The 27,209-nt window shown below is 40.6% G+C and overlaps 4 protein-coding genes across 8 annotated transcripts; all 4 read left to right on the plus strand.

Annotated features, from left to right (window-relative positions):
- Nucleotides 1–3,623: 3,623 nt before the first annotated feature.
- LOC108927395 (lysosomal thioesterase PPT2-A-like) lies at nucleotides 3,624–8,034 on the plus strand. The gene is made up of 8 exons (XM_018740664.1): nucleotides 3,624–3,955; nucleotides 6,133–6,286; nucleotides 6,487–6,582; nucleotides 6,864–6,971; nucleotides 7,068–7,151; nucleotides 7,363–7,447; nucleotides 7,624–7,678; nucleotides 7,776–8,034. The coding sequence occupies exons 1-8, from the start codon at nucleotides 3,803–3,805 to the stop codon at nucleotides 7,917–7,919; spliced, it is 879 nt and encodes a 292-aa protein (XP_018596180.1). The 5' UTR covers nucleotides 3,624–3,802; the 3' UTR covers nucleotides 7,920–8,034.
- A 526-nt stretch (nucleotides 8,035–8,560) lies between these two features.
- Nucleotides 8,561–17,248, plus strand: LOC108927458 (uncharacterized). 4 transcript variants are annotated; one of them, XM_018740783.2, is made up of 11 exons: nucleotides 8,561–8,636; nucleotides 9,923–10,121; nucleotides 10,539–11,575; nucleotides 11,832–11,978; nucleotides 13,312–13,380; nucleotides 13,593–13,709; nucleotides 14,059–14,208; nucleotides 14,641–14,808; nucleotides 15,384–15,575; nucleotides 15,750–15,941; nucleotides 16,086–17,248. In XM_018740783.2, the coding sequence occupies exons 2-11, from the start codon at nucleotides 9,956–9,958 to the stop codon at nucleotides 16,188–16,190; spliced, it is 2,343 nt and encodes a 780-aa protein (XP_018596299.1). In that variant the 5' UTR covers nucleotides 8,561–8,636; nucleotides 9,923–9,955; the 3' UTR covers nucleotides 16,191–17,248. The 4 variants fall into 4 exon arrangements, with proteins under 4 accessions (XP_018596299.1, XP_018596302.1, XP_018596300.1 ...); XM_018740786.1 differs by having other exon boundaries at nucleotides 16,089–17,248; XM_018740784.2 differs by having other exon boundaries at nucleotides 8,570–8,636; nucleotides 9,901–10,121.
- A 114-nt stretch (nucleotides 17,249–17,362) lies between these two features.
- tektl1 (tektin like 1) lies at nucleotides 17,363–22,681 on the plus strand. 2 transcript variants are annotated; one of them, XM_018740787.1, is made up of 8 exons: nucleotides 17,363–17,907; nucleotides 18,738–19,022; nucleotides 19,200–19,304; nucleotides 20,430–20,586; nucleotides 20,686–20,852; nucleotides 21,278–21,373; nucleotides 21,471–21,584; nucleotides 22,059–22,681. In XM_018740787.1, exons 1-8 carry the CDS (start codon nucleotides 17,614–17,616, stop codon nucleotides 22,254–22,256), a joined length of 1,416 nt encoding a protein of 471 aa, XP_018596303.1. In that variant the 5' UTR covers nucleotides 17,363–17,613; the 3' UTR covers nucleotides 22,257–22,681. The 2 variants fall into 2 exon arrangements, with proteins under 2 accessions (XP_018596303.1, XP_018596304.1); XM_018740788.1 differs by lacking the exon at nucleotides 19,200–19,304.
- Nucleotides 22,682–23,798: 1,117 nt separating this feature from the next.
- LOC108927378 (40S ribosomal protein S5-like) lies at nucleotides 23,799–26,699 on the plus strand. The gene is made up of 6 exons (XM_018740640.1): nucleotides 23,799–23,872; nucleotides 24,652–24,751; nucleotides 25,539–25,748; nucleotides 25,971–26,099; nucleotides 26,347–26,445; nucleotides 26,584–26,699. The coding sequence occupies exons 2-6, from the start codon at nucleotides 24,653–24,655 to the stop codon at nucleotides 26,650–26,652; spliced, it is 606 nt and encodes a 201-aa protein (XP_018596156.1). The 5' UTR covers nucleotides 23,799–23,872; nucleotide 24,652; the 3' UTR covers nucleotides 26,653–26,699.
- The last annotated feature ends 510 nt before the right edge of the window (nucleotides 26,700–27,209 follow it).

Below are 27,209 nucleotides of genomic sequence, written 5' to 3' on the forward strand. Positions count from 1 at the left end.
TTCAAGCTATGACACACTTCCACAAACCTGTGTTGCAAATATCAGACTTTGCCCATTTTTATGTTCTTTAAATAAGGCAGGGCCTCCCCCAGTCACATCTGCTTGTCATTCTATTGATTGAAACACACACACACAGACATCGACTGAAACCGCTTGTCCCGAGTGGAGTTGCGGTGAGCCGGAGCCTAACCTGGCAACACAGGGCGCAAGGCTGGAGGGGGAGAGGACACACCCCAGATGCAATGCCAGTCCGTCGCAAGGCACCCCAAGCAGGACTTAAACCCCAGATCCACCATAGAGCAGGAACAGGCCATACCCACTGCACCACTCTTTGTTTGAAACACCTGACTGTAATTTTCCCTTCAAATGAACTGATAATCCTAGAGTGTCACATACTTTTCCCCCCACACAGATATGTAACATTGGATCATGTTCCTCAGTAAATAATTGAACAGGTATGATGTTTTTGTCCCATTTGTTTGACTGGATTCTCTTTATCTAGTTTTAGGACTTGTGTCAAAATCTGATTATGTTTTAGTTCATATTTATGTGGAAATAGAGAAAATTCTAAAGGGTTCACAAACTTTTAAGCACCACTGTATGTTACTACATACTGCTTATATATAGTATGCTAATTAAAATAGTATGTTTCAGAATGACTGAATAAGAACATAAACTGTAAGAGCACAAACTGTGACATATGCATGTTTACATTATAATTATCAAATGTATTCAACAGCTTTAGAAAGGTTTTCATTTTGAAACATTGTTATGCTGTCTTTGTAAAACATCTGGTATCATTTACAGCATGGAGTTCTCCTACTCCATAGGTTGCGCGTTTTTAGAGGAGTGACATGTTTAATTGATTGCAATGTAATTAATAAAATAACAAATTGCACTGTAATACAGGAATTCTGTTAAGTTTTACCGTGTGAGGAAAGAAAACGGTATTTTGGAAATACAAATAGCAATAGTTAACTTACTGAGAACTTTTCTAACTTTAGGAAATTATGCAGCATCATTGTTAGAGCTGTCACCTTTTACTCAAAAACCCAGGTTCAAATCCCACTACACTTCCCTTTAAAAGTGTAGCGATCCTGAATTGCTCTAGTAAATATTACACAGCTATAAATGAGTAAATCCTTGTAAATAGTTTAGTATACATATCTAAGTTGTCCTGGACAAAGATATTAGATAAATATATAAATTACTTATCATTATAAATGATGAGGTACAAGAATACCTTTTACCTATTTGTCTGTTTACACTTTATATTTATAATAAAATAATGTAACTGTGCGGAAAAGTGGTGGTTTTTTATCGAACACATTTTAGGTTTAACCACATATGACCAGCTCATTCAGTGAAATATAACAGTAAAGATGAAAATGCTTTCTGAACCATGATGAGACACTCCTTGTTTTAACTTGTCATAAAAACAACTGAAGGAAGTGTTGAGCAAACATGATTTTTTAACCAAAGTCAACGGGTTAGTCAACCCAATTCATTATGGTTTCTTTCATATTCTGTTACAGCAGACCCAGGCTAATGTAGTAAATAATACTGTACATTTGAATAGTGCAAGTGTAGTATGATGTGTTCTGAAAAGAGATAAGAGGTTTTCAGCTTTTTGTAGTGATGGCACACATCGGCTCTGGCTGACAGCCACTTCCTGTCGTTTTTGCTCTTTCTAACTTTACCTCGTAGTTCAGTGGTAACCACAAAAGGCCCTGCATCCAAGTAGCGCTGATGTTGTCTCTCTTTGTCTTATAGTGAGCCCAACAACATAATGTACTTATACTTTTATTGTTATTGTACACACTTCATGTCAAATGAGGGGAATACATGTTTTTAAACTCCATATTGGACTTTCCAAAAGATCACATTTTGAAATCTGGACAAGGGTTGCACTTCAGAGGCTTCAGTTGTGAAAACAGTTGAAACTGATCTAAAGGAAGCTGTCCTTTAGCTTACATTTGCAAAGCAAAAAGCTGACAGCAATAAAGTGGAGCAGTTCAGCACCAGTGCTGACTTTTATCGCTGTTCCTCGCCCGGCAGACCCTTTGTAAGCTTTTGTTCCAGCTGTGCCTATTAATGGTGCGGATTGAATGCACTGCACAACTGAAATGTTAAATCATTGCTCAGTGTTAGCTGTAGCAAGTATTATTAATGTTAAGCATCATGGTGTTGTCTAAGCTTACATTTAAACCTTCAACAGAGATCTGTCAGTTTTATTGCTTAAAATGAATGTAAGCTGTGGTCATTCTTTCAGGAATTCATCGTTATTACATGTTTGATATTATCAAGAAACGTTTGGAATTAAACTGTAGGATCGGATGGGTAAGAAATGCAGCGAGCTGACATTTAGAATTACGGAGAAGAAGAAAGCAAGTAGCACATTTTTTTTTTTGTAAGGTGTCTGATGGTTTTTACACTCATTTCTCCACTGAGTTGCAGAACCGATGACTTGGTGGATATTTTCGGTTTGTCATCTTGTCTTAAGAAAAAAGGAAGCAAATCTTTTTCTTGCATACTTTTGCAAAAGTCTTCCTGAGGTATAAAGGTAACTTATCTTTTATGTATTCATCAACAAAGAATTTTCATACCCATGAAAGTTTTTATTCTGGACCTTGAGTAACGGTTTTAGTGAGAAAATGAAATTGTGGCATTGCGCCATGCCTTTCAGTTATCATTCTGGTGAAACCATTTATTGAGGCAATAAATAAATTATTTATTTTAGTGCAGCAACAGAACATTTGAATAGTGACATTATCTTTCATAATGTACTGTAAACTACTTGTCAACCATTAGCCCTTAGGCAAAATACAAAGAGAAGCTGATGCCACATGTTGAATTATTTACATTATATGGAGAGTTAGGCCCAAAACATGATATAAGCACATTTTTGATACATATTCTGATTCAGTTTAAAGTAGTCAGGACCGTAGCAAGGTCTTCAACTTGTGCTGTACTGGCAGAGAAACTGGTCACCTAAGCAAGTGCTCTTTATGCAAAATAAATAGCTGCTTCCAATCTCAGACATACTTGTACAGAAGTGTAAAAAATGAGTTAATAATAATAAAGACTTAAAAACTCAAAATGGAAAAACATGGCACAACCATTATTGTTTTCTTAGATCCCCTGTTGGATTAATTCGAATCAAATGAGACAATTTCAACTCCTGACCTAAGACCAGCAACTGAGTCAGAGACATCCAGACAGGTCCAGAATTTCTTGTGAAGAATGTCATTATCTACTATTTAAATAAATATATATAATAATGAAATATATTTGTTTGTATATTTCTTATATATTCATATATAATATATTGTGTGTGTGTGTTTATCTGGACTTTTGAACAGCTGTTCCAACCACTGCTGCGATCACTATGAAAACTCACTGAAACCTGTTACTGCCACAATTAATTTGAGGACAAAGGTCAAATTACACTTAATAATAGCTATTAATAATATTTATTCAGAATAAACTCCAGTTTTGTGATTCGGGTTGCAGAATGAGGCAAGTTTCTTGCTTTGGCACCGAGGCAAAGGAAGAAGCGGTACTTCGTGTGTGAGGAAGTGCCTGCGCGTGAGCTACGGAACCCGGAACGAGGGGCTGAGCGCGCGGGGCCGTATAGACTAGACGAGCCCGCGGGACTGGTGCGTTCCACTAGGATGGCGCGGGGGGCTTTGCGAGGGTTCTGACTCACCGTGTCAGCGTTTCCCACGCACGTCCTCGTGTCGCTCTCGGCTGAACATTTAAGACCGGCGGTCTTCCGACGGTTTGTCGATCATATTGTGCCATGAAAGGAGGTTGCTGGTGCCGGATCTTGTGGCCGCTTCTCGGCGCATATTTGGCGTGTGCGGCGGTGGTCGGGTACAAACCGGTCATCATTGTCCACGGGCTCTTCGACAGCTCCAGGACCTTCGGTAAACTGTCCACCTTCATCAGGCAGGTGAGAGGACAGCGCGTGGAGCGCTCTTTAATCATCCATCCATCTATCATCATCCATCCATCCAACTTTACATGTTTGCCCCAGATCACTTGTCCAGCAGTTCTAATTTATACATGCAGGTACTTTATTGTTCTTCCATTTCAAGAATACATTTAAAATTATTTCCCCCCTCTGATCATGTTTCCCTTTTTGCATCTATGCATGTCTTATTTGACCAATTTAATTTTTCAGATCCATACAATTCAAGTGTAGTATTGCTCAGTTCAGAATTTATCCACCAGCACTAGTTTAATCTTAACACAGCCTGTGTGTTTCCTGTGTTTCAGTTTTTTCCTTTTTTTTTCACATGTAATCTATATTAAATAGTGGTATGCCATGTATGGACACGCACCTCTGTTTACCAGGCTCATAACAGACACGGATTAATTCAGAATGCCACAATGTACTGAGGAAGCCTATACTTGCAGCCCAAAATAACAAACAAACAAACAAAAACTGTCAGAAAAAGTCATGTTTCTTTTTCTAAATGAAATTGCTAAATATGTGTTCTAAACGTCACTTGTGAGTATACAGACAAGAAGTGAGAGTGAAGAGTGAAAACTGGTAAAAGTTAGTTCCTGTATTTAATTTCAGGTGGAAATGGCATTTGCTCTTTGCCTTTTGTAAAAAATGCTATGGATCAAAACAACATGGCACAGCTACAGAAAACAGTTGGGCTCTTTCTTGAATTTTTAACAACTTTGGTTACAAGGCCACAGCTTCACCTTCAGCTCCAACTGCTGCCTGGAGTCCTATTTCATGAAATAAATGGTATACAGGTGGTCCCCGATTTCCGTAATTTTCTCGACTTCATGATGGTGAGCTGGCAATAGACATTATGTAGAAACCGTACTTCAAATTTTGAATTTTGATTTTTTCCCCTGGGCAATACTCTCACGATGCTGGGCAGTGACAGTGATCTGCATCTCCCAGTCTGTCACGCAGAGGTGTGTATTAGGTGTATTAAATGCATTTTCGACTTACGATATTTTGACTTACGTTGGGTTTCGGGGAACCCGAATAATAATAAGAATAATAATGGTTAACCCCATCATAAATTGGGGACCACCTGTACTAAATTCTTCTTTCACAATTACATATTTATTTCTAAAACTATAAATGAGAGAGAAAATATTTAAATTGTGATATTGATGCAAATGAGTCGAAAGGGGAGAATGCACATTCTATATATAATAGTTTTGTGCAGCTGAAATATGAGAGTGTCACGCCCCTGGGAACGAGCAAAGCGGAGACACCTGCGCCCACTCAAGAAGACCAGGGATAAAAGAGGCCGATTCTTGCAATCGTCCTGTGCCCTTGCAGTCTCAGCGTCTTTGCTCAGCACTTGTGTTTTGCCTGTCCTGGTATTTTGACCCCTGCCTGTTCTCTGTTTGACCACTGAGTCTGGATTGTCTGCCTTGCCACGTTCCCCCCTGGATAGACCCTCGCCTGTTCTTGACTCTGATCTTGCCTTGTCCCTTGAACCTGATCTACAAGATTAAAGATCAACCTGCAGTTGGGTCCACAAACTCACCTGCGTCCAGTCCTCGTGTCTGACAGAGAGTTTTTCACTTTCACATAAGAGTTTTTTTTAAATATGAGACTTTCATCTCTTACACAACTCTCTAGGTTTTGCAAAGGGATTCTGTTCCGTTTTCTTAACCCACCATGATAACACATTGTAATACATCAGAAGATGAAGGCCTAACATAAGATGTATAACTGGCATAGTGTAGTGCTTAGAGGCTTCAAGTCTTGCTGTCAAAGCATCCAGGATCCAATTACTTTCTGCTGTAGTACTCTTGAGCAGGGTTCTTTGCTGAATTTCATCCCCTCAAATTACCCAGCTGTATAAATCGAGTAAATAGTTGAAAAACACTGTAAGTGTGTGTGGAGAAAATGTAAGCTAAATGAGAAAAAAATTACAAAGAAAAAATATGTCTTTGAATAATTTCAGTACATAAACTTGAAAATCTAGAGAAATTCATTATGCAAACAGTACTCATCTATAAAAAGTATTAAATCTTGTTTTTTAATTTGTTGTCAAGTCCTAATAAATAGTAACAGTGATGTTCTGTTCTGTGTTATGTACTCTCCATTTATCATTCACCCAGTTGTGTAACATTGTCTACTTTCAGTCTCACCCAGGCACCGAAGTGTTTGTCTTTGACGTGTTTGACAATGGTGCCAGTCTAACGTCGATGTGGAAGCAAGTGGAAGGCTTTAAGAATATCACCTACCCTGTCATGCAGAATGCCACAGATGGGGTTCATTTCATCTGTTTCTCACAAGGTCTTCCTTCGTTAATTTGTCCATATTGTGATTAATGCATTTATTTTCCTCTGACCCTCTGAGGTAACATCTCTGGTGCATATTATCTTCTGTGAAGATTTGCATCACGTCACAAACTTTTTGTAGCTTTTAACCACATCAGTGTTTAAAATGTGTTTATTCAAGGCTGTCTTGTTTGTCTTGTGTGCTGTGATTCTTAGGTGGATTGATATGTAGGGGACTACTCTCCATCATTCCAGACCACAATGTTCACACTTTCATTTCCCTTGCTGCACCACAAGCTGGACAGTATGGAGGTCAGTAGTCACAAAGTCACAAAAGTTGTTATAATGAAAAAGCTATCAAATGTACCCTGGGCAGATTGTTTTGATAATTAATTCAGTATGTTTCCAGTGTAAATGAAATCTGTTTCTGCAGTGATAGGTATTTTAACCCCTAACCTTTAATATATCCAAGTAATGTCTTCTTATTGTCTTATTTGGCCAATAGCCAAAATGTAATGTAAATGTAAAATGTAATGTAAAATGTAAAATATTAAAGTGATACATGCAGATTGTTTTTTTTTTTTCATATTCAGACACAGAATACCTTAGGCATTTCTTTCCACATTTTATCAAGTCAAAACTCTATATTGTGTGCTACAACACTGTGGGGCAGGAGCTGTCTATCTGCAACTACTGGAATGGTAAGAGGCAACACAAGGGTGCAAAGAACTTTGGGAGGGACAGTTTTGTATCATACATCCTTGCTGTTAATGTACAGTATTCTTTTTTCCTTTTAGATCCACATCACAGAGACCAGTATCTAAAAAACAGCAAATATCTTGCATTGCTCAACAGTGAAAGACCACATCTTAATACATCAGGTAATAACCCTAACAATTAAGTACGCGCTCAATATACGCTTATTATTAAATAACAGTCTTGCTATTTAAAATATGATTGATACACATGTGCCCTTAAACCAGGGTATTTCAGCTATCAGTCATACATGCAGTTTTGCATTTATTACAGCTTTAATGTACTCTATTGTATAGTTTTTACTGTCTATATGTCATTAATCTTTTGCATTCTTAGTCTGGAAAGCAAACTTTCTGCGTATTAATAAATTAGTGCTGATTGGTGGACCTGATGATGGCGTAATAACACCATGGCAGTCCAGGTATGTTAACATTTTCCTGATTTGGTTCCGGTTTCTGTTATGTTTTGACTTCCATGTGTTATTAACTTTGAATGTATTTGCCTATTGATTCTTCTTTGTTTCAATTACTGTATGTAAATTTTTCTCATCCCTGTGACTTTTGATATGAAAATCTCACACTGGAATTCTTTCAACAGTCACTTTGGATTTTACAACGAAAAGGAGAACACTGTTGAAATGGAGGAGGAGGATGTGAGTTTTAAAATTTTGTCATTTTTGTTCATTTTTATTCTTAAATGGTATTGATTTATTTGTATTCAACTTTAACCTTCTCTTTGTACACACAAAGCTGTATGTGAAGGATTTGTTTGGGCTGAAGACACTGAACACTCGTGGAGACCTGGTGATTTGTGCCTTCAATGGGGTGCATCACACAGAATGGCACTCCAATGAAACAGTATACAGGGGATGCATTGAGAAATGGCTCACATAGACCTCCCGGACACACACTGATGGGGAGCCCCAACGATGGTTTGTTTGGCGTTTTAGAATCAGCATTGAAAATGAGCAGTTTTACATGATTTCTACTGAGAATACAAAATTAAAGTTGAAGCAAAAAATAAAGTGTATATAATTACTGGATTATGTTAAATTTCATGGTATTTTTACAATAAAATTTAAATAATGAATGGAAACACACTTGTTTGTTTTGACTCCTGAAACTGCCTCTACAGCAAAAAAGTTCCCTTCTTTTGTTTCCCAAGCTATCATTAGGCCTACACAGTTTTCGCTGGTGTTGCATGGCTAGTCATTTCGATTTTCTGTGCTCCTCACCACACAAATTCCAGGATGCATTTATGTGGTTAAGTCTGCACGCTGAATACACATCACATATCTGCACAATTGAATTGTTTACACACTTGTTTACACATCTGCCACGCAGTGACTACTACTACAAAAAACAGAACTTAGTTTCAAGTGAAAAAAAGTTAACAACTTACCACAGTTTCCTAAGGAATAAATAACTTACTCGTTTTAAATGTAAACGGCATACTTTGGAATGGGGCATTTTTGCTTAGTGAGAAACAATGCAGCGCAACGTGTAAGCCCTGTGATGTCACTAGTGGAACAGGTATGGTCGATGACGTCACCAAGGTAGCGCGAGCGCCGCGTCGCTGATCCGGCTGCAGGTCCCCGGTTCCTGTTGCGCGTAAGAAACTTCCTTTTTTTCCCACGTTGCCGTCGATTAATGTGTTAACGTACAAAATTGTCAAGACTTAGCGCCGTGTATTAAATATGAGAACAAACGCCAGTGTCTTCTGGAGCGTATAGTCACCTTTATGGGGCGTAAGAGGGCAAATTCCGCGTTACGGATTGAGAGTGAGAGACATCATGCTCATCATGGGAACTATGACGGGTTTAGATTTATTTATACTACATAAAACATACATTATGGTGTACATTGAGCACAGAAATTTCTAACAGTAGCATAACGCTACACTGACTGAATCAGTGCCAGCCAGTTTTGGTGATTTGCTGAAACAAACTAATCAACAAAACACAATTTTTTACCGAATTCACCAGAACTTAACGATTACAAGTGGCAGAGCTTCTTTGTGTGTCATTTTAAAAGTAATTTTTAAAATGCGTGTGGTGGTTTTAAAAAGGTAACTTATTGAACATATTGAAGTTCACCCGCCGCTGCAGTCGAGTGCAGAGCTTCACTAGTAACTTATGTGGGCTCCGTGCGGCCGTATTTCCTCGTGTACACGCAAACGGCGCAGAGGAAAATCCCTCTCACAGTTTGATTTAGGTCATGCATGGAAATGGCCGATGAAGAGACAGTTATTCTTGATCGAATTTTGTGGGGTTAACTTGAAAAGTGGAGGCTGGTCTTATTTTCTCGATTAGAGTATTGCGCGCATATTACATATTAGCGTGGTAGTAGGCTGCAGTTGAAGGTCGCAGTGTGCCACTGTAAACAGGCACACAGCTGTTCCAGAGCAAACAGGTCAGTGAACAAGGCTGAAAGCCTGCACTGTTCCTGCCCTCTGGTCTACTGCAGCATTTCAAACAAACAATGGTGGAAAATCCATAAGGGGTGTAACAGCAAATTTATTCTGCAGTCGACAGCACATTTCCTTCTTTTTTTAAAACGCAATTTCAGTTTTTTCCTGGAGTATACTGTTTCCAGCACCCACACACAAGTTGAATATTACTGTCAACATAGTTTTAATTTATAATTTTTAGAGGTATCTATATTTCATGCTTTGACTCCATTTGCTGCAAAGTTCAGTTGTCCTATTTCTAAAAGCACCAAGGAATTTATTTCAGGAAGAAAACATGCATGAGCGAAACAGAATTGGGAGTTTTGTATGACCCATGTGTCATTCAGAAACTAAACATTAAAGCCATGAAACAGTCATGTGCTTTGATCAAAGATCAAGTTGTTAATACCATTTGTATTTTTCCAGAAATTCCTTAATTTAATTTCAGGACTTTTAAGTATTGTTTGTCACTGAAATCACCATGACAACGAAAGACAAGGAAGATGGATGTCGACTCTGTGGAGGGGTACTGCTGGGCAACCATCGGAGGTGGCTATTTGCAGGCCAGAAGAAGAGACCCCCCCAGAGTCCCTCTGACACCATCAGCAAAGATGGCCGGAGTAGGTCGGCCCGGAGTAGCCCATGGGGTAAGAGAGAATGTCGCCTGCACCAGTGCAAAGTTATTTATGCTCTTCATTAAAAAGACCCCCCCACCCTTAACAATGGCAGCACACATTGTCACTGTGTTGTTTGTCTGGGAAATTAAGCCATTGGTTTCAACCCTAACCCTAAATGTTCTGCATTTTCTTAGATTTTAAAATACAATAAATAATAAAGGACCCAAAGGTTTGGTCTGAAAAAATTAATGAATATTTTTGTTCCCAAGCAGACACTTATTTAGTTAATAAATTCTGATTTAGCAATTATGGATTTATAACACCTAATTTTGTTTATCTAAAGCTCTTGTTTGTCTAATACTGTATGAGTATTGTATAAAAATGTACATAATGTGTCATTACAATTCTGAAATCATTGTTTGGTTTTCTTTTTTTTTTTTTAATTAGGTAGCAGTCTATCCTTGAGTTCCTCCCACTCCCTCTCAAAGTCACAATCCTTGTCCTCCCCCTCAAGAGGTGTAGACCTGCTTACTGTGCTGAAACACATAATAGGGAAGGCTGTACCACGAGACAGCGGGCAGGGGGAGTTCCTATGTGGAAAATGTGTGTCAGTTTTGGAGCGAGTTTTCAAGTTTGACACTGTCATTGCTCGAGTCAAAGTCTTGTCTTCTGAGAAGCTGCAGAATCTGAGTCAAGAGAGGGACAAGATAAGACAGTGGGTTTACAGTGTTTATAGACAACGTAATGCTGATGAATGGCCAATGAAAGGAAGCACCAGTGAGGATGATGAGGGAGGTGGGACAGACAGAGGGAACCAAGAAGAAGATGGCTATAGGGATTTGCTCAAAGACAATATGGCCCTGTCAGAATTTGAGTTTTGGTCAGAAAAATGGAAAACTTGCCCTTATTTTCGGAGAACGGGTAAAAGATGTAAGAAGGGTAAAAACTGTGAAGGGTGCAATGCTCTGCGAGTTTCAGACTCAGACTATGAGTCGGTTTGCGGAGTCCCTCGTTTCCTCCAGTTTCAGCCGTTTTCCCCGCTGCCCCTATCTCGGGACAAGTCCCGTAGCATGCCCTTACATTGGTCAAGGTTGTCATCAGTCAGCTCTGACACTGCATCCTTAGCAGGCTCTTGTCTCTCTCTGCAGGGACCTTCTCACTCTGAATCTATTCAGTCTTTGGATTCACTGGATGGCTATGAAGCCTTCCATTGGTCAGGGGAGCCTCCGGTTACTGTAGGAAATGTTCTCCGTGAGCTAAAGGGCATAATAGCAAAACCAGTCACTTCTCCAGCAGGGAGTAGAATTCCGGTTCGGGATAGGAAGAAGGAGGGGTTTTCGGTAGCTGCAGGTGAAAGGTCAGGGACAGGTGTTGTAAGGGTGCTGAGTTTTGGAGAGGGAGATGACGAGGATGAAGTCATCAATGGAGAATCCAAAGATGTGTTAACTGAGCTGACTGATGAGTTTATTCCTTTACACAGAGAGGTGAGAAGATTTTTAATTTAGAATTTAACTTAAGTTAGAATTTTTTTTTTTTATCCTAGTGATTACTGGTGTTTTACTGTTTTTTAAAATATCGAATGCACTTATTTCAACTTAATGTCATTAGATACTACAGGTTTAAATTACTAAAAATTCACTAATATACTTAGACATAAATGGCAGATGCCTGTTGCTCTTTAAGTTTGTACTAACTATTACTACTTCATTTTTCACAATTTATCTCCCATCTTATTTTCAGAGTAAAGGTCGAATGCACAATGTAGTCAGACAGCTAAGAGGACAACTGGACCAAGCTGTTGCACGCATCAAGACCCTTGAGGCCGATCTTAAGGTTGTAAATGGACATACAGCAGAGGATGCCAGTCAGCTAGCAGTTCTGGAAAAGGTGTGTATAAAAGATATCTGGGGGGAAAATGGAGGAATAGCATTTTTCGTTTTGTGCATGTGAGGAGTTGTACTTATTACAACTCCGTCTCCGTGTTACAATACCCCATGAGATTGAAATTTTGAAAATTTTTAGTTAGGTGGACAGTGGCATTAGTGTTCTAAGAGTACTGTACTGTGGTGCAGAGATCCGAATGACCCTGCGTGCTGATGGATTTTAGGTTAGCATTTTTCTCCGTTCTCTGTTGATCATATTTAGTTTTACCTACTGGTTTCATTGCAGCAGACCATTGTCCTAAAACATTCCACATCTTTAAAGACTGTTCAGTTCTTTCAATTAAGTCATCCCATGTTGACTTCTTTATTGTACAGGTGTAACAAAGGGTAGTGAGATTGTCTTAAACAACAAGTGCGTGCCTATGGCCTCCACCCAAACCGTCGTATCGCAAACACACCTTCTCCTGGAATTGCCTCTTCAAAAGGAGTTTGCCCCAGGCTGTGGGTGTCTGTCCGATGAGGGGAATTAACAGCTCTTGAACTGCTGAGCGTGACATTCCATGGTTTAATTTGTTTTTATAGAGTCCTTCTCTGAAAAGTATGTAGTTAAACATAGATTGATATGAAATGTGCTGTAGGCTTCAGAATGCGTTCACATTAAAGCCCTCTTGTCAGACAGGAGGGTATGGTTCTGCTTGGTTTTGTGGCAGCCATGTGTTTATTGTTGTTTTTTTACTATTATTATTATAGCAGTATACTGTAATTATAATCATTTGAGTACTTAATGGTTCGTTCCCGAGGTTATACTGTATTATTGTCCTTTTTCATCAGCCATGTGCCATGTATTAGTCTGAATATGGTCTGACTGACTAAGATGGATATAGTATTTAAGCAGTTACTTGCTTTTTGTATTTTTGGTTTGGTGCAGATTTTAAAGGTATCCTGACAATAGTTTGAAGGCAAATAGTACCTTAATCTCTTGTAGACCATGTTTAATGTTATTGTGATAATATGTGTATATGCTTTTATATGTGAATCTTTTAGATGTTTTATGTTAATCTTTGTTTACATTTATTCATTTAGCAGACACTTTTCTCCAAAGTGACTTACATCTCATAGGATATTTAAATCTTAATCCAAATTTAACATAAGGAGCACACTCTTGAGCCAAAAGTGGATTTGATTACTCCATGAATACTTAAAAAGACACAAAAAGAATAGTGAACACCAGTGTTTTACAGTATGGTTTCACTTCCACAAAATTAACTAAAAATGAGCATTTCATTTTGTTTATGAGTCTAAAAACTTTTGACTGTCTCCTGGTTCCGGCACCACAGGCTGGCAGCGAGAGTGTGCTGCTCCAGAGTGTGGCAAATGCACTACACTGCAGAGAAAAAGTCATCCAGGTGAGGCAGGCACTGAATAAGTTATGGATGCCTTAGTGCATTTGAGGACTGTTTTCATAATCTGTGCATAATTTTATTAGAATGAATTATTGTGTGTATTCTTTTAAACACCCAGTGCCCTCTGTGGGCAGGTATTTGCCAGTGTGAGTCACATATGTTTTCTTTCTCGAGTGCCTTAAGATTGATTGACCCCGTGTTTCTTTCTCCTCCAGGACTGTATGACTTGGGTCCAAAAACTATGTGCAGGTGTCGGTGTGGAAGCTGAAGCAGGGGAAAAACTGGTGGAAAAACTGAGAGATGTACTGGAAAACACACGCATAGACAATGAGGTGTGGACACGAACTGTTACTGTTTACTGTTTAGAACTGTTTCATTGACTGTATAAGATGTACTGCAAGGTTTACACATGTGATTGTGTTTCTTCTCATTACTCATCTTCCCTGCGTTAGCCATGCACTTTTTATGTGTGTGAATTTTTTTCATGGTATTCTTTATTTTGTAACCAATTGTATGGGTGGAGTGACACTTGAACAAATCTGTTTGTCAAATTTATGTGTTTCCCCCATGAGGTGGGAGATAACTGATTGTGCCGCTCTACTTCATGTGTGCTTTATTAAGCACACGAGTGTTTTTGTCAACGTGTGTCACGTTGTGTCCTGTGCTTGACATTTTCATTAGAGTGTGTTCGAATCCATGCTTTCCGAGCAAAGAGGGACGGAGCAAAGACTGGAGAGAGAGATGGAAGCTCTAAGGGAGGCTACAAGAGAGAGGGAGAGGGACCTCAACATGCTGAGCACCGTTCTGCAGTGCAACCAGGACATTATCTCAGTAATTCAGAATTAACTTCTCTATTCCTCAAATTGTGCAGTGATGTGATCCCTCACATAATGTAGAACTCAAGACTATGACACAGTCTATAGTATGAGTTTTATCAGTATAAATTTTTCCCTGCTTTTGTGTTTTTGACTTGGTAAGTATTCTTCCTTAAAGCATTTTGTAGTACAAGTGCAAATAACCTTATCCATTAATACTGTTTATTATGCAGTATAATTTATACTTATAATGTATATACAAACATTTCCATAAGAATTTGTTAGATTCTAAAGCTAAAGGCATTTAATGAGAACACCTTTCAGATGGAAATGGATAAGTTACTGATTCCATTTATTTTCTGAAAGTATATTGCGTACTATCTGTACAAGCTGTATTGCATTTCGACTTCACACAGTTTGCTGAGATTCTCCTGTCACGATGTCTCAGGAACTGCGACTGGAAGTGAGTGAACGAGAGCGAGCACAAAAAGAGGGGCAGCGGGAGAAGGAGGTGTGGAGACAGAGAGACCAGACCATGACTGCACTGCTACAAGAGAAGGAAGCCCTCATATGCTTCCTGAAAGAGGCGCTGGACAGCGCACAGCGGGATATACAGGTAGGAAAGCACACAGCCTTTTTTAAGCACGACTTACATTTCTGATACTAGTACATGTGTTTTTTTCCATAGCAGCAATACTGTTTCTTTTCTCCACTTTGTTCCGTTCAGGTTGTTTTTACCAACACTTGTTTTTCGTTGTGTATCATTGTTATTGCCAGTAGTGACTGCTGCATGTATCACTTAATGTTTTTGCACTTATGTATTTAATTTACATTTAGCAGACGCTTTTTTCCAAAGTGACTTTTAATTAACTCTATTTAGTGTCATCAGCCCACACACCTCATTCACCAAGGTGACTTACACTGCTAGATACACCACTTACAATGGGTCACTCATCCATACATCAGCGGAACACACTCTCTCTGTGACTCACACATTATGGGGGAACCTGAACAGCATGTCTTTGGACTGTGGGAGGAAACCAGAGCACCAAGATAGAACATGCAAACTCCACACAGACTGAGTGGGGATGAAACCCACATCCTCTCGCACCACCCAGGTGCCGTGAGACAGCAACGCTACTTGCTGTGCCACTGCGCTACCAATTTCTTGACTGCTTTCCATGCATGTAGGCTCTTTCGGACTCTGTGATTGGACAAGGAGTGTCGGGTGCAGGGGCTGAGGCTGCTCTGGCCTATCAGCTGAGAGAAAAGGAGATGCTGCTGTCCCGCTGGTTGAAAGACAAAGAGGAGCACGGTGCCTCCTTGTTGCAGGAAGTCGATCGGCTTAATGTGAGCTTGAAAGACCTTGAAACTCTGATGCAGGTGAGAGTGTGATATGTAAAGTGATTAGAAATTAAGCCTTCTAACCAGGAAATTTCTTATTGCCTGAAGTTTGATAGTGTATACGCAGGGTGTAAAGCCACAGCTGGGTATTCTTGGAGTTATGTGTACTGTCCGGGCTTTAAAAACTCACCAAACTATGGTTTCCTTCCCCAGACACAGAGGGAAAGTCACAGTCAGACTGTGTCCGCACTGTCAGCGCAGCTGAAGGAAACGCAGAAGGAGCTGCGGGAGAGAGAGAAAGAGAACAAGGAAGCAAAGCGGCAGTGGCAGAGTGAAAAGGAGCAGAGTACTGCGGAAGAGAGGAAACTAAGAGAAAATCTAGAGATGAGAGATAAGCTTATACAGGTAACAGTTTGCATTATGTGACTTTTTTGAGATAACAGCATTTATTAATGTACAAATTATGCCAACTAGTGAATAATACTGTTGTGAAATCTTGAAATGAGCTGGGCAATGAACAGAGCTGATGGTCCGTTTCTGGTGAAACAGCAGGTCCTCCTGGATTCAGAGGCACGAGATCAACTATTAGCGGAACTGCAGCAGAATCTCCTGATGAAGGTGGAACCTCGAACAGCTCTGAAACACACTCTCTGAGAGGGATCTGAATTGGAATTCCATACAAGGGACACTAGTTCTAATAGAAAGGTTGTTGATGCCAAGTTTGAGCAGAGGATGTCAGGCTTGTTACCAGCGTACATTTTTCTGCAAGTAGCTTTCCGTTCTCCAGAACGACTGCACTTTTTTTTGACAAAGGAAGTGGAAAAACAGAATGATTAAAATAAAACCAATTTTTATGTCTTGGGAGAAGAATGAAAGGCAAATGATGCTAAGAAAGGAAGGATGTACGTATATTTTGGAGTTTTTATTGGTTTGAATACACCTCTATTGAAATTAATTTGTCTGGGAGTTGGGTATTTAACTATGTATTGTTTACATAATGTTAAGGTTAGAAACTGTCTTCTGTTATATGGGTGGCATTTTATGTGTTATGTTTGATGGTGACTTGCCTGCTTTACTGTGAACATGTGTGAAGTGTGATTGGAAGCTGATTGTCAGAGGTCATTTAAATAGATTTATTTGACCAGGTAACTTATGTAATATGCCAGAATACCTGCCTTCACGTATTCTACAGGAGCAGTTTGAGTACAAGGGAGGGTGTTTCCCCCAAGGTAAAAATTTCATCTGTTGTGATTCTGTACATTAACTAGTTCCTCACACAACTGCCTCATTACCACAGCGGAATTGTTCAAGTATTTTAGCTTGCTACCAACTGTCATAGGCCAATACTTTATGAATTTATATACCCAGAAATTGTTCAACAAGTTTACAAATGATGGGATAGAATACTGGAAATTAACTGCTACGAAATCAGCCAACACTTGCCTTTCATGCTGTTTAACTGTACACTGTACAATATTTAAATTCTGTTTTAGTTAATTCAAAAGCTAGGTTGGTTTGGATATTGCTGCATGGGGAAAAGCAATTTTTAGCCTTTTGTCACTGACTTTTCAGTTGTTATAAGAAATAGTTTGAATTGGTTTAGGTCGTTGTTTTGATACACCTCCTGCCTTCATCCGCACTGCCACTAAGTTACTGGCGCTGATATGAAATAAAATGTACCCCCCGCATTACGATCCGTACCGCGATTCTCTCACGCTCATTGGTGCCGCGGGCCGCGTGTCCTCGCGCAGTGGCGGTGTTTGAAGTTCCCCCAGAGACCGTTGCTTCGGCGACGACGCTGTGCCACGAGAGAGAACGGATCGAACTCACCGCAACGGATGAGTATTATTAGACTTTTTTAAAAAAAATCAGTACCTGTACATTATTATAAATTAGTAGCACTGCGATGAGGGTTGCTATTCGTGCGGATAAATAAAAGCAAGTTTAAAATTGTAATAATTTTAAACAGGTTTTAAAAATTATTGTGCAAAATTTAAAAATATCTTTTCTCCCAAAAACTCACCGATTAAAAAAAGCGTTTTAAAACACCTTGCGAGTGGTCACCAGTCCAATCGAGATGCCTGGACGGAGTGTCTCTCTCGCACCCGCCGCCGTCGGAGCCCGATCCTGGAGGGACGAGGCGTTTCGCTCCGTTCGCCGCGCTGAGCAGTTAGTCCGGCGGGTCGGAGCGGTCGATCCGAAGCTGGTTCGGAACCGCAGCCACAGCGCCGGGCTCCTCTACACCACGCGGTGTAAACCGAGGGCAGGAGGAGACACTGAGCGGAGCTCGACCGGAGGACACGGTGCCCCAGACACTCAGCACGATGGAGATGGAGAGGGAAGCGCGCGTGTCTCTAAAGGAGCTGCGGCCGTGAGTGTCATCGATCGTTCATTGGGGAAATTACTGTTATTACTTACCCTGTAGCTGCTGCCTCTTCCTCTAGTCTCCAGAGTGGTACAGTGTTCGATTTGATCGATAATGAACTTTGCAAGCATTTACTACATGCAGCTATTGTATCAGTTAGCATAAGACTGGTCAAGGTACTCAAGTGGAATGGGGTTCGAACTGAGCACTTTTAAACTGCAAAAAACAGTCCTATAGGACACTAGTTGCTGCCCCTGTGGATACAGAACGTATCTTATCTGAATCGGTGTGGTTTTTCTCGAGATTTCTGATCCACAGAGTCTTCTATGTCAATACTTTGGGTGAAGAAGTGTGAGTCTAAAACGACCAGTGTTGCGTAGTAAGTTATACTGTAGTATTCACCACAGGAATAATCCAGTTTTCCTTCATAAAGAGGCGACAGGTTGTTACTCATATTGCGTTGGAGTCTGAAGGTCCCGGGTTCGAATCCCCCTGCTATAGTACCCTTGATCAAGGTATTTACCTAAATTTATACAGTAGAATATTCCCTTTCACAGATGGGTAAATCACTGCAAAGCTGCTCAGGTAAAACTAAAAACTGATGTGACACCTTGAACAACTATGACCTTGAACCATTCAATGAGCTAAATAATGTTAACAAATTACGAGAACATGGGAACATTCAGAAGCGACAAACACTGTATATCTGAATATATACTTAAATTAAGGCAGGGAACTTGTAAATACAAAAACTAGTGCACACACTGGCCCTCCATGGACTCAGTTTGATGCAGCTGATAAAGATGGCACTGCTAAATTCACTTTGTTTGTTCCAGCGCACACGCTCAGCCGTAGCACCAGCCATCTCCACCATTGCCCTACCGTTCCTGCGGGAGCAGTGCGGGGATGACAGTGTGGTTGCTGCCGTGGGGTACATGAGATGTGTTCGTGGTGCGGAGGGACAGCTGCGTGGGCTGGCGGCCAAAGTGTGGCTAGAGTGCAGAAAGCTGGAGAGGGAGCAGGGGCATCTGGAGAAGATGCTGAGAATCCTGAGGAAGGACATTCTGGTCAACAGGAAAAGTGTGGAGGACAGGACACTGAGACCTGCCACTACCGAGACTGTGAGTGGGGCATCCACCGCTGCTCCTGCACTTTTAGTTTTGTCGCATTGAAACGACCATTAAAGTCATTGTACAGCGATATGATGAATGTATATTTGAAAATGAGACTGCAGCAGATGACCATATGTTACGTACATGTTTAAAAACGTGAAGGTTATTCATTTCCACTGTTTTCAGAACAGGGATGTAGCAGATAATCTCCTGGATTATGAGAAAAAAGAGCTGACTCATGTGAAGACTGAGCTGGAAGGCACACTGAGAGACACACTGACACAACTTCAGGTACTTGTAGATACAACACCGACAAATCGGTGGACAGAAGGAAGTGGACAAAGTACAGGAACATAACAGAAACATTAAGAAGGTATCAATGTCAAGAGCCTAATAAAGTTAATTATGTTAGATCTGGTGACTAGGGAGACCACAGAAGTTGTTGAAATTTGTTTAGCACTATGTATTGGGACGTTCTTATAATATAATGAGGACACACAGTTTGCACCACAGGGTGCACCTGGTCCTGTAACATGGCCTCATATTGCTTGGCCATTATGCAACCGTGCAGAGCAATCAACGGACCTCACGCCTCCCATGTGATTGTTGCCAATCCATTACACATCCCCCACCATTGTTAACAGTTGCCAACAGACATTGTAAGTTGAAGGCATCCTTTGGGTTTCTCCAAAAGTGAACCTGTTTGGATGTAGGAAATACGGTGAAAAATAACTCAACATACCGTATTATTTTATTCCATTGCTCAGGGGTCCAGGGTTTGTGCTCCTTACATCAGGTTACGCTTCTTTGTGTGTTGGCCTTGGATCGAAGGGGTTTCCAAATGAGAGCCCTGTCATAAACTTCAGCTTTGTGAAGCTCACAACATTTAGTTTTTGTCGGCACTGGGTCACGGAGGTGCTGATGAAATTCTGTGTTAATTTTTCGAGACTGTACTTTTGTGGTATTTAGCAACTATCCTGTGAACTAACTGCCTGTCCCTGATAAGCTCCTTTTTCCTAATGCAGTTTATTAGCGTTTGGCTTATGCTGTCATTATTTTTTGGTCTTTGTTAGTTGCCTCATGTTGCTTTGAAAACTCGTATGTCAAAGTGTTATTTGTCCAAAGTGTGATCCTAATATTACTCACTTTTGCATCTGCGTTTGTAATTGTGATTTAAAATTACTTATTTTTTTAATGTGATTTTTCTGTTATTTCCACCCCTGTACATCCCTATATTAACAATAATAAGACACTGTACATTTGAAATCCACGTTCATAATATATTGTTGATCTGGATATAAGTATTAACCAAGAAATAAGATACAGAGAATTAACAATACTAGGTGATTTCATACTGATTTGATAACCTTCCTTTTTCGAATTCTGCTTTACATCATCTGTATCCCTTTCTCATAGACTCTGAAGCAGTGCAGCATGATGTTACTGGATTGTGCAAATGAGAGGGCCAGAGTTCTGGACTTGCTCCCCCGCACTGGATCCCATGCTGCCAGAGACCATTGTCCTCCTGCCAAAGTTCCTATTAAGCCTAACCCTCTAGGGCACTACAGCCCAGGTACTGTCAATGTTTACATGCAAATTGAAGGAAGGAAGTAGGTTGATGACTCATCAGTCCCACTCGACCCGTTTGCCTCGGTCTTATTTTCTGTTTCAGATTGTGGACAGGTAATGAAATCCTCAGATACGGCTCTCAAACAATCAAGGGCTCTCAGAGATCACATTCGGCACAGAGTCGGTGAGGCCATTGCCAGGCAAAGAGCAGCTCACCAAACTGTAAATGAGGGTCTGGTGAAGAAAATAGCAGAAACCATAACCCTGAAGGTACGACATCGGAGCTTGAGTATCAGAAATTAAGGGATTAATTGTAACTATGTAAGGGGGTGCGGTGGCGCAATGGGTTGGACCGGGTCCTGCTCTCCAGTGGGTCTGGGGTTCGAGTCCCGCTTGGGGTGCCTTGCGACGGACTGGCGTCCCGTCCTGGGTGTGTCCCCTCCCCCTCCGGCCTTACGCCCTGTGTTGCCGGGTAGGCTCCGGTTCCCCCGTGACCCTGTATGGGATGAGCGGTTCTGAAAATGTGTGTGTGTGTGTGTGTGTGTGTGTGTGTGTGTGTGTGTGTGTAACTATGTAACGTTGATGATGACACTTTTTATGGCTAAAAAAAGCAGCTATGTCGAAATGTGCTCTTTTCAAGAACAACAGCAAAACTTTATAAATCACTACTCTCTACTTGTGTCTCCCTGTCTAAGCAACTCCTCACAGTGAGCTCAGCGGAAACAAGGCAAGCCATTAACCGCAAGCAGAGACAGTTGGACAATGTTGAGCATAACCATGGCAGGGCACTGGTCAGTGTACTCGATGCATAAATAAACATTACTCAGTGAAGCAGAACCACAAACTGTACCCTTTACCCTACATGTCCTTTAATTCCACTCTGGACAGGGCCCAGTGTCCCGAGGAGATCTGTTTTCCAGAGAGAGGTTGAACAGACCGATAGTTCAGGTGTACCAAAGGCATCCTGATACGGAATTACCTGAGGCTATGAACCTTGTACAGGTAATAATTACACTTATCTTGCTCTCTGTTTAGTTTAATGGGAAGTGAAATATATATTTTTGTTAGATTATATAAAAACTTTTCATTGTAGCAAGAACTTTTTATTTCACATAATAACAAGGAGTTCTTCATTCCCTGCATAAAGTACAATGAATTCTTAAAGGATATTGTGACTTTTGGCTGTGCACTATGGTGCATCGATATGTTCCTAATGTAAAAGAGTTAATGCCTTAACAAAAGGCAAAGTTTAAAATAGCTTGACTCCTCAAGTAGAAACATTTACACTTATATTTATCAGGAGGACAATAAGAGGATTTCATCCTGTCCAAGGTGTACCTCCCGCAGCCATACGCCCGGTGTTTCTGGGATAGGCTCCGGCTCACCGGAACCCAGCTGAGGAGAAGCGGTTGTTAAAATTGGATGGATGGAATAAAAGGATTTACTAAGTTCAGTCTGTTATTTAATGCTTTTCAGGGTACCGCCATGCTCCGCAAAGGTTTGTCAACCCTGAGTGGAGAACTTGCTCAGCTAAATGGTGCCTACCAGAGACTGGTGGACAACTTGCATGGGAAGGCAGTAGCAGCCAAGGTTGATTCTGCAATTGTGAGAGAGCGCCGTCGTGAGGTGGACCAACGAGGGATGCAGTCCTTGTTCTTACAAGACATAAACTAGCATAATATCCCAGCACATGACACTGTGCCCTATGAATTACCGCAGCAGTGGACATAAGGATTTGCTTAGATTGATCATTGTAACAGTTCACATCCAATCTATTACGTGAATAAGGGTTCGTGTGAAAAAAGATGTATGCGATGTACGTATAATGGGAATGTGGTGTGAATTAATTAAAATAGGATAATGACCAATGATTCTGTTCTAAATGTTCATATTTCCCAACATATCTATGTTTAATGCAGTTACATTTGTGTTTACTGTATGAAGTTGCCACAGACACATTTATGGGCTATTATTTTTACATGGTACCTTATAGATCAATTCCAACATGCAGTGTGTTAATCCAACTGATACTTCTCTGTACCCAAACATTGGACAATTCTGGTTCTCTAGTCCAAAGTATACAACTATACATTTAACCTCAGCGCCTAAACGTGGAACTCAAATAATTAACATAGATAATTTCATCAAGTGTTTTAAATGTGAATCAGACATTAACCAAAAAATGGCTGCTATGTAAAATCTGCAGGAGAGCTGTCCTCGAGTTCTGGATTTGCTGTCTATTGCTATAAGCTACAGACTGAATTGTTTTAGAGAAGCACACAATAAGACAAGTTTCAGGTACATGGTTTTTTGTTAAATTATGAAAACAACATGTAGTTTATTAAGATGTAAACAGATTTCAATTTAAGATTTCACTTTTATTTACATTTATTTAGCAGATGCTTTTCTCCAAAGCGACTTCAAACAAACTCTATGTAGTGTTATAAGCTCACACACCTTATTCACCAAGATGACTTACACTGCTAGATACACTACTTACACTGGGTCACTCATCCATACATCAGTGGAACACACACTCTCTGTCACTCACATACTGGGGGTGAACCTGAATAGCACGTCTTTGGACTGTGAGAGGAAACCAGAGCACCCGAAGGAAACCCACACAGACACGATGAGATCATGCAAACGCCACACAGACTGAACAGGGATCGAACCCATGTCCTCTCACATCACCCAGGCACTGTGCTACCCATTTTTAGCTGTTAAGTATTTAACTGTTCCTTTACTTTTTAATACCTCATATTTAGTTGAGTTAAAGTGGTAGTCATTCTTTTATTAGGACTCCTGGAAACTTAAAGCTTGTAACATATAAATATTAATAAGGATGGCAGAAACATCCTCTCACCTTTTCCCTATTTTCTGTGCTAAATCAAGCCCTTATCTTAAATTATCTGACATGATTTAAGTACTTGCAGATAGGTATACGTCCCATGGCATGCCGCTTCTGAGGTACCAGGGTTTAATTAATGTAATCAGTTAATAATTTACTGAAAGTAAAATTTAAGAATAAAATTGTATAAAAAATAAAATTTCATTTACACGCACACAACAAGAATGTAAATACATGAAGTGGACATTTAACACATTTTATGAAGTCCTTCCCGGCATTAAGTGTACTAGTCGATGTAATGAAGACGTTGCATTGCGCCGCAGTATGTCTGCGCTGTGCTGACTGTCAGAAACACGACTCGATACAGTATTATCTGGGAGGCGGCACATCGCGGCCTTTCGCTCCCTGCCGGTTGAAGTGTGTTCACATGTACAAATAAGTGAGTGAATTATTTCAATTATTTAAATTTGTCCTGGAATCACTAGTATTTCATCATCATGTATAACAATACATTATCCCCGATTCTACAGTGGTGTGATTATCGCAGGTTTTTGAAATAAAAAAGTACAACTTTACTTCCTCGAGTCTTTGTTAAGGAAATTTGCCACAGAAATGCCATGGCCACTTTTTGAATAAAACTGAAGGGAAGTCACGAATATGTGAGCGTTAGTTCATCTGGAAATATAGCCAGATTGATAAGTTATCTACGACCGGCAACTCTGAAATAAGCCGTTTTGTCAGAGTCACGGTTTAGCTGTTCATGTGATGGCAAGAATCGTCCGCGATCGACGATTGAATCGTGATCCGCCTTCACTTCGTAGAGTCACAGTCACAGAGTGCGCCGTGGGGGGACAGAGTCATAGAGACATGATTTTACCGATACTTTAACTTCTTGTGCACTACTGACGGTCTGACCTCTTGAGCGCATCATTCATGGAAGAACGGAGTTATGTTTGTAATTTGTAATTGGAGATATAATTCTTCTGTATCGTTAGTAGTCAGCAAGATGTTGCATGATGATGATTCTGCGCTACAGATCGGAAAAAAAATATGCCTTGTTCGTGATCTACCCCCCAGAGTTTAGTTTGCTAGGCAGGAAGTTAACAACACACTGATCGGAACCCAGTCATCATAAACCAACAATAACTAAGTAACCAGTAGTAGTTCTGTGTGGTTTTACCTTCCCAAATGGTGAATGTTGAGTTGTACTTTCCTCAGGATGGCTGATGTCGCCCCTGCTGTTACCGAAACCCCCGAGATCAAGCTCTTTGGCAAGTGGAGCACTGATGATGTCCAGATCAATGACATCTCTTTACAGGTACTGCAATCGTGTGAATATTGTCCTTATCGCCATGCATTTCAACTTGTTTTGTAAGTAGTTCCGTTGCATACTCCACCAAAATACAGCAATCTCTTCCACTTGTGCCCCAGCTCACCACAGTTATGAGATTTGTTTGCTCAATTCTTTACCCATTTGTAGAGATGGGTTAGGGTGAGTAGAGCAGTTTAGGGTAAGTACCGTGTTCAAGGGTAGTACAGCTGGAAGCAGGGATTGAACCTGCAACTGTTGGGTCTAAAGGCAGCAGCTCTAACCACTACATTACCAGCTGTCCCACAGCTGTCTTTGTAACTGAAGATGCATATCAGTGTTGTTCAAGAGCGCAAGTCAGACATAGTTGAAGGTGGAATCATATGATGAGACAAATACACACACACACTGACTGAAACTGCTTGTCGCAAGTGGGGTCGTAGCAAGCTGGAGCCTAACCTGGCAACACAGGGCGTGAGGCTGGAAGGGGGAGGAGACACACCCAGGACACGACGCTAGTCCATCACAAGCCGCCCAAAATGGGACTCAAACCCCAGACCCGCCAGAGAGCAGGACGCAGCCAAACCTGCTGCTCCACCACACACCCTGAGACAACTGTAGATTAATTATAAATACATTTTCTCAGAGTCCCTGACTGCAGTTTTATGTTTCAGGGACAATCTTATGTCTATTAAATCTCCATGTTATTGTTCTGCCACTCTGTACATCAATGTTGTTTTGAATGTGCAGATGAATATGACTTAAGAAGATCAATAGATCTTATTTCTTCCACCAGGACTACATTGCAGTGAAAGAGAAGTATGCTAAGTACCTCCCACACTCTGGAGGGCGCTATGCTGCTAAGCGGTTCCGCAAGGCACAGTGCCCAATTGTGGAGCGCCTCACCAATTCCATGATGATGCATGGTCGCAACAGTGGCAAGAAACTGATGACCGTGCGGATTGTCAGGCATGCCTTTGAAATCATCCACTTGCTCACTGGAGAGGTAGAAGACTTTTTTCCTGAATTAACATTGTGCCTACTTTCACTTGGAGATAACATTTGTGACCTACTCTGGTGTGCCATTTCCATGTCACCCCACTATCAACTGTGTCATATTGGCCTTCTTTCATTGCCAGGCGATTAAGTCCTTATTTAGGCCATTCCACCTCTATGTTCGATCAGTGCCCCCTTGTTAAGTACAATAACTTTTAACTTCTGTTTTCAGAACCCACTTCAGGTTCTGGTCAATGCCATCATCAACAGTGGACCTCGTGAGGACTCCACCCGTATTGGCCGTGCTGGTACAGTGAGAAGGCAGGCTGTAGATGTCTCCCCTCTCCGAAGGGTCAACCAGGTATGATGATACATCATCCCATTCTCTTGTCCTTTTGTTTTTGTATTTACTTTTGTCTAATGGTGCTTACTGTTCATACTATTACTTGCTATACTTACTGTAAATTGATTTACTGACACATACTGATGTCCCTTGGGATTTCGGTACATATAATTTGTTTCAGGGTTTTCAATTGGGGTTTAAAGAAATACTCCTAGTGTTCATTGCCTCTTTGTGTCCTAAACCGCAATTCTTTTCTCTGTATTAGGCCATTTGGCTGCTGTGCACGGGTGCCAGAGAAGCGGCTTTCAGAAATATTAAGACAATTGCAGAGTGTCTTGCTGATGAGCTCATTAATGCTGCCAAGGTGAGGCACTTATAGGATCCTTGAATGAAATGTATTACTAAGTCACCTTTTATTGATCTGACACACAAATGGAAGTATAGGTAATAGTGCTGTGGTTGCACTCAGTGTTACTGGTTATCTGTTTCTTTGTGTTCCCAGGGTTCATCAAACTCGTATGCCATCAAGAAGAAAGACGAGTTGGAGAGAGTTGCTAAATCCAACCGTTAAATATACTAAGTTACACATTTGCAGAAAATAAAAGTGGCAAAACCAGCCATAATTTTGTTTGTCCTTTTATTTTTATTTAGTGGAGCCCACCAAGGTATGTTTTTTTGCCAGCGATCTAAAATTTATATATTAAGAGTTGAGACATTTGTGAACAAAATACCAACTATATCAACTATATAGACAAAGTTAATGCAGGTTAAAAATAAACTAAATTTTATGTAGCTAAATGATTACTTAAATGCTTATTTTCAGAACATTAAGATGGCAGGTAATTGTGATTGGAAAATATACAACAACAAGGTGAACACAGATGAAAGACCCGTGTGTGGCTTAAATTTAGTATTACAACAAAAGCCATAAACTCACGCACACACTGGCTGAAACCACTTGTCCCTCCCGAGCGGGGTTGCACCGAGGGTACACCCGCAGGACGGGATGCCAGTCCGTCACATGGCACCCCAAGCGGGACTCGCACCCCAGCCAAGCCCGCTGCGCCACCGCACCCGCTGCCATGAACTCATCCTCTTTCAATTAACTCAAAACCTTTTGGGGATCTG

Source organism: Scleropages formosus, chromosome 18, assembly GCF_900964775.1.
Source record: "Scleropages formosus chromosome 18, fSclFor1.1, whole genome shotgun sequence".
Classification (NCBI taxonomy): Eukaryota; Metazoa; Chordata; class Actinopteri; order Osteoglossiformes; family Osteoglossidae; genus Scleropages; species Scleropages formosus.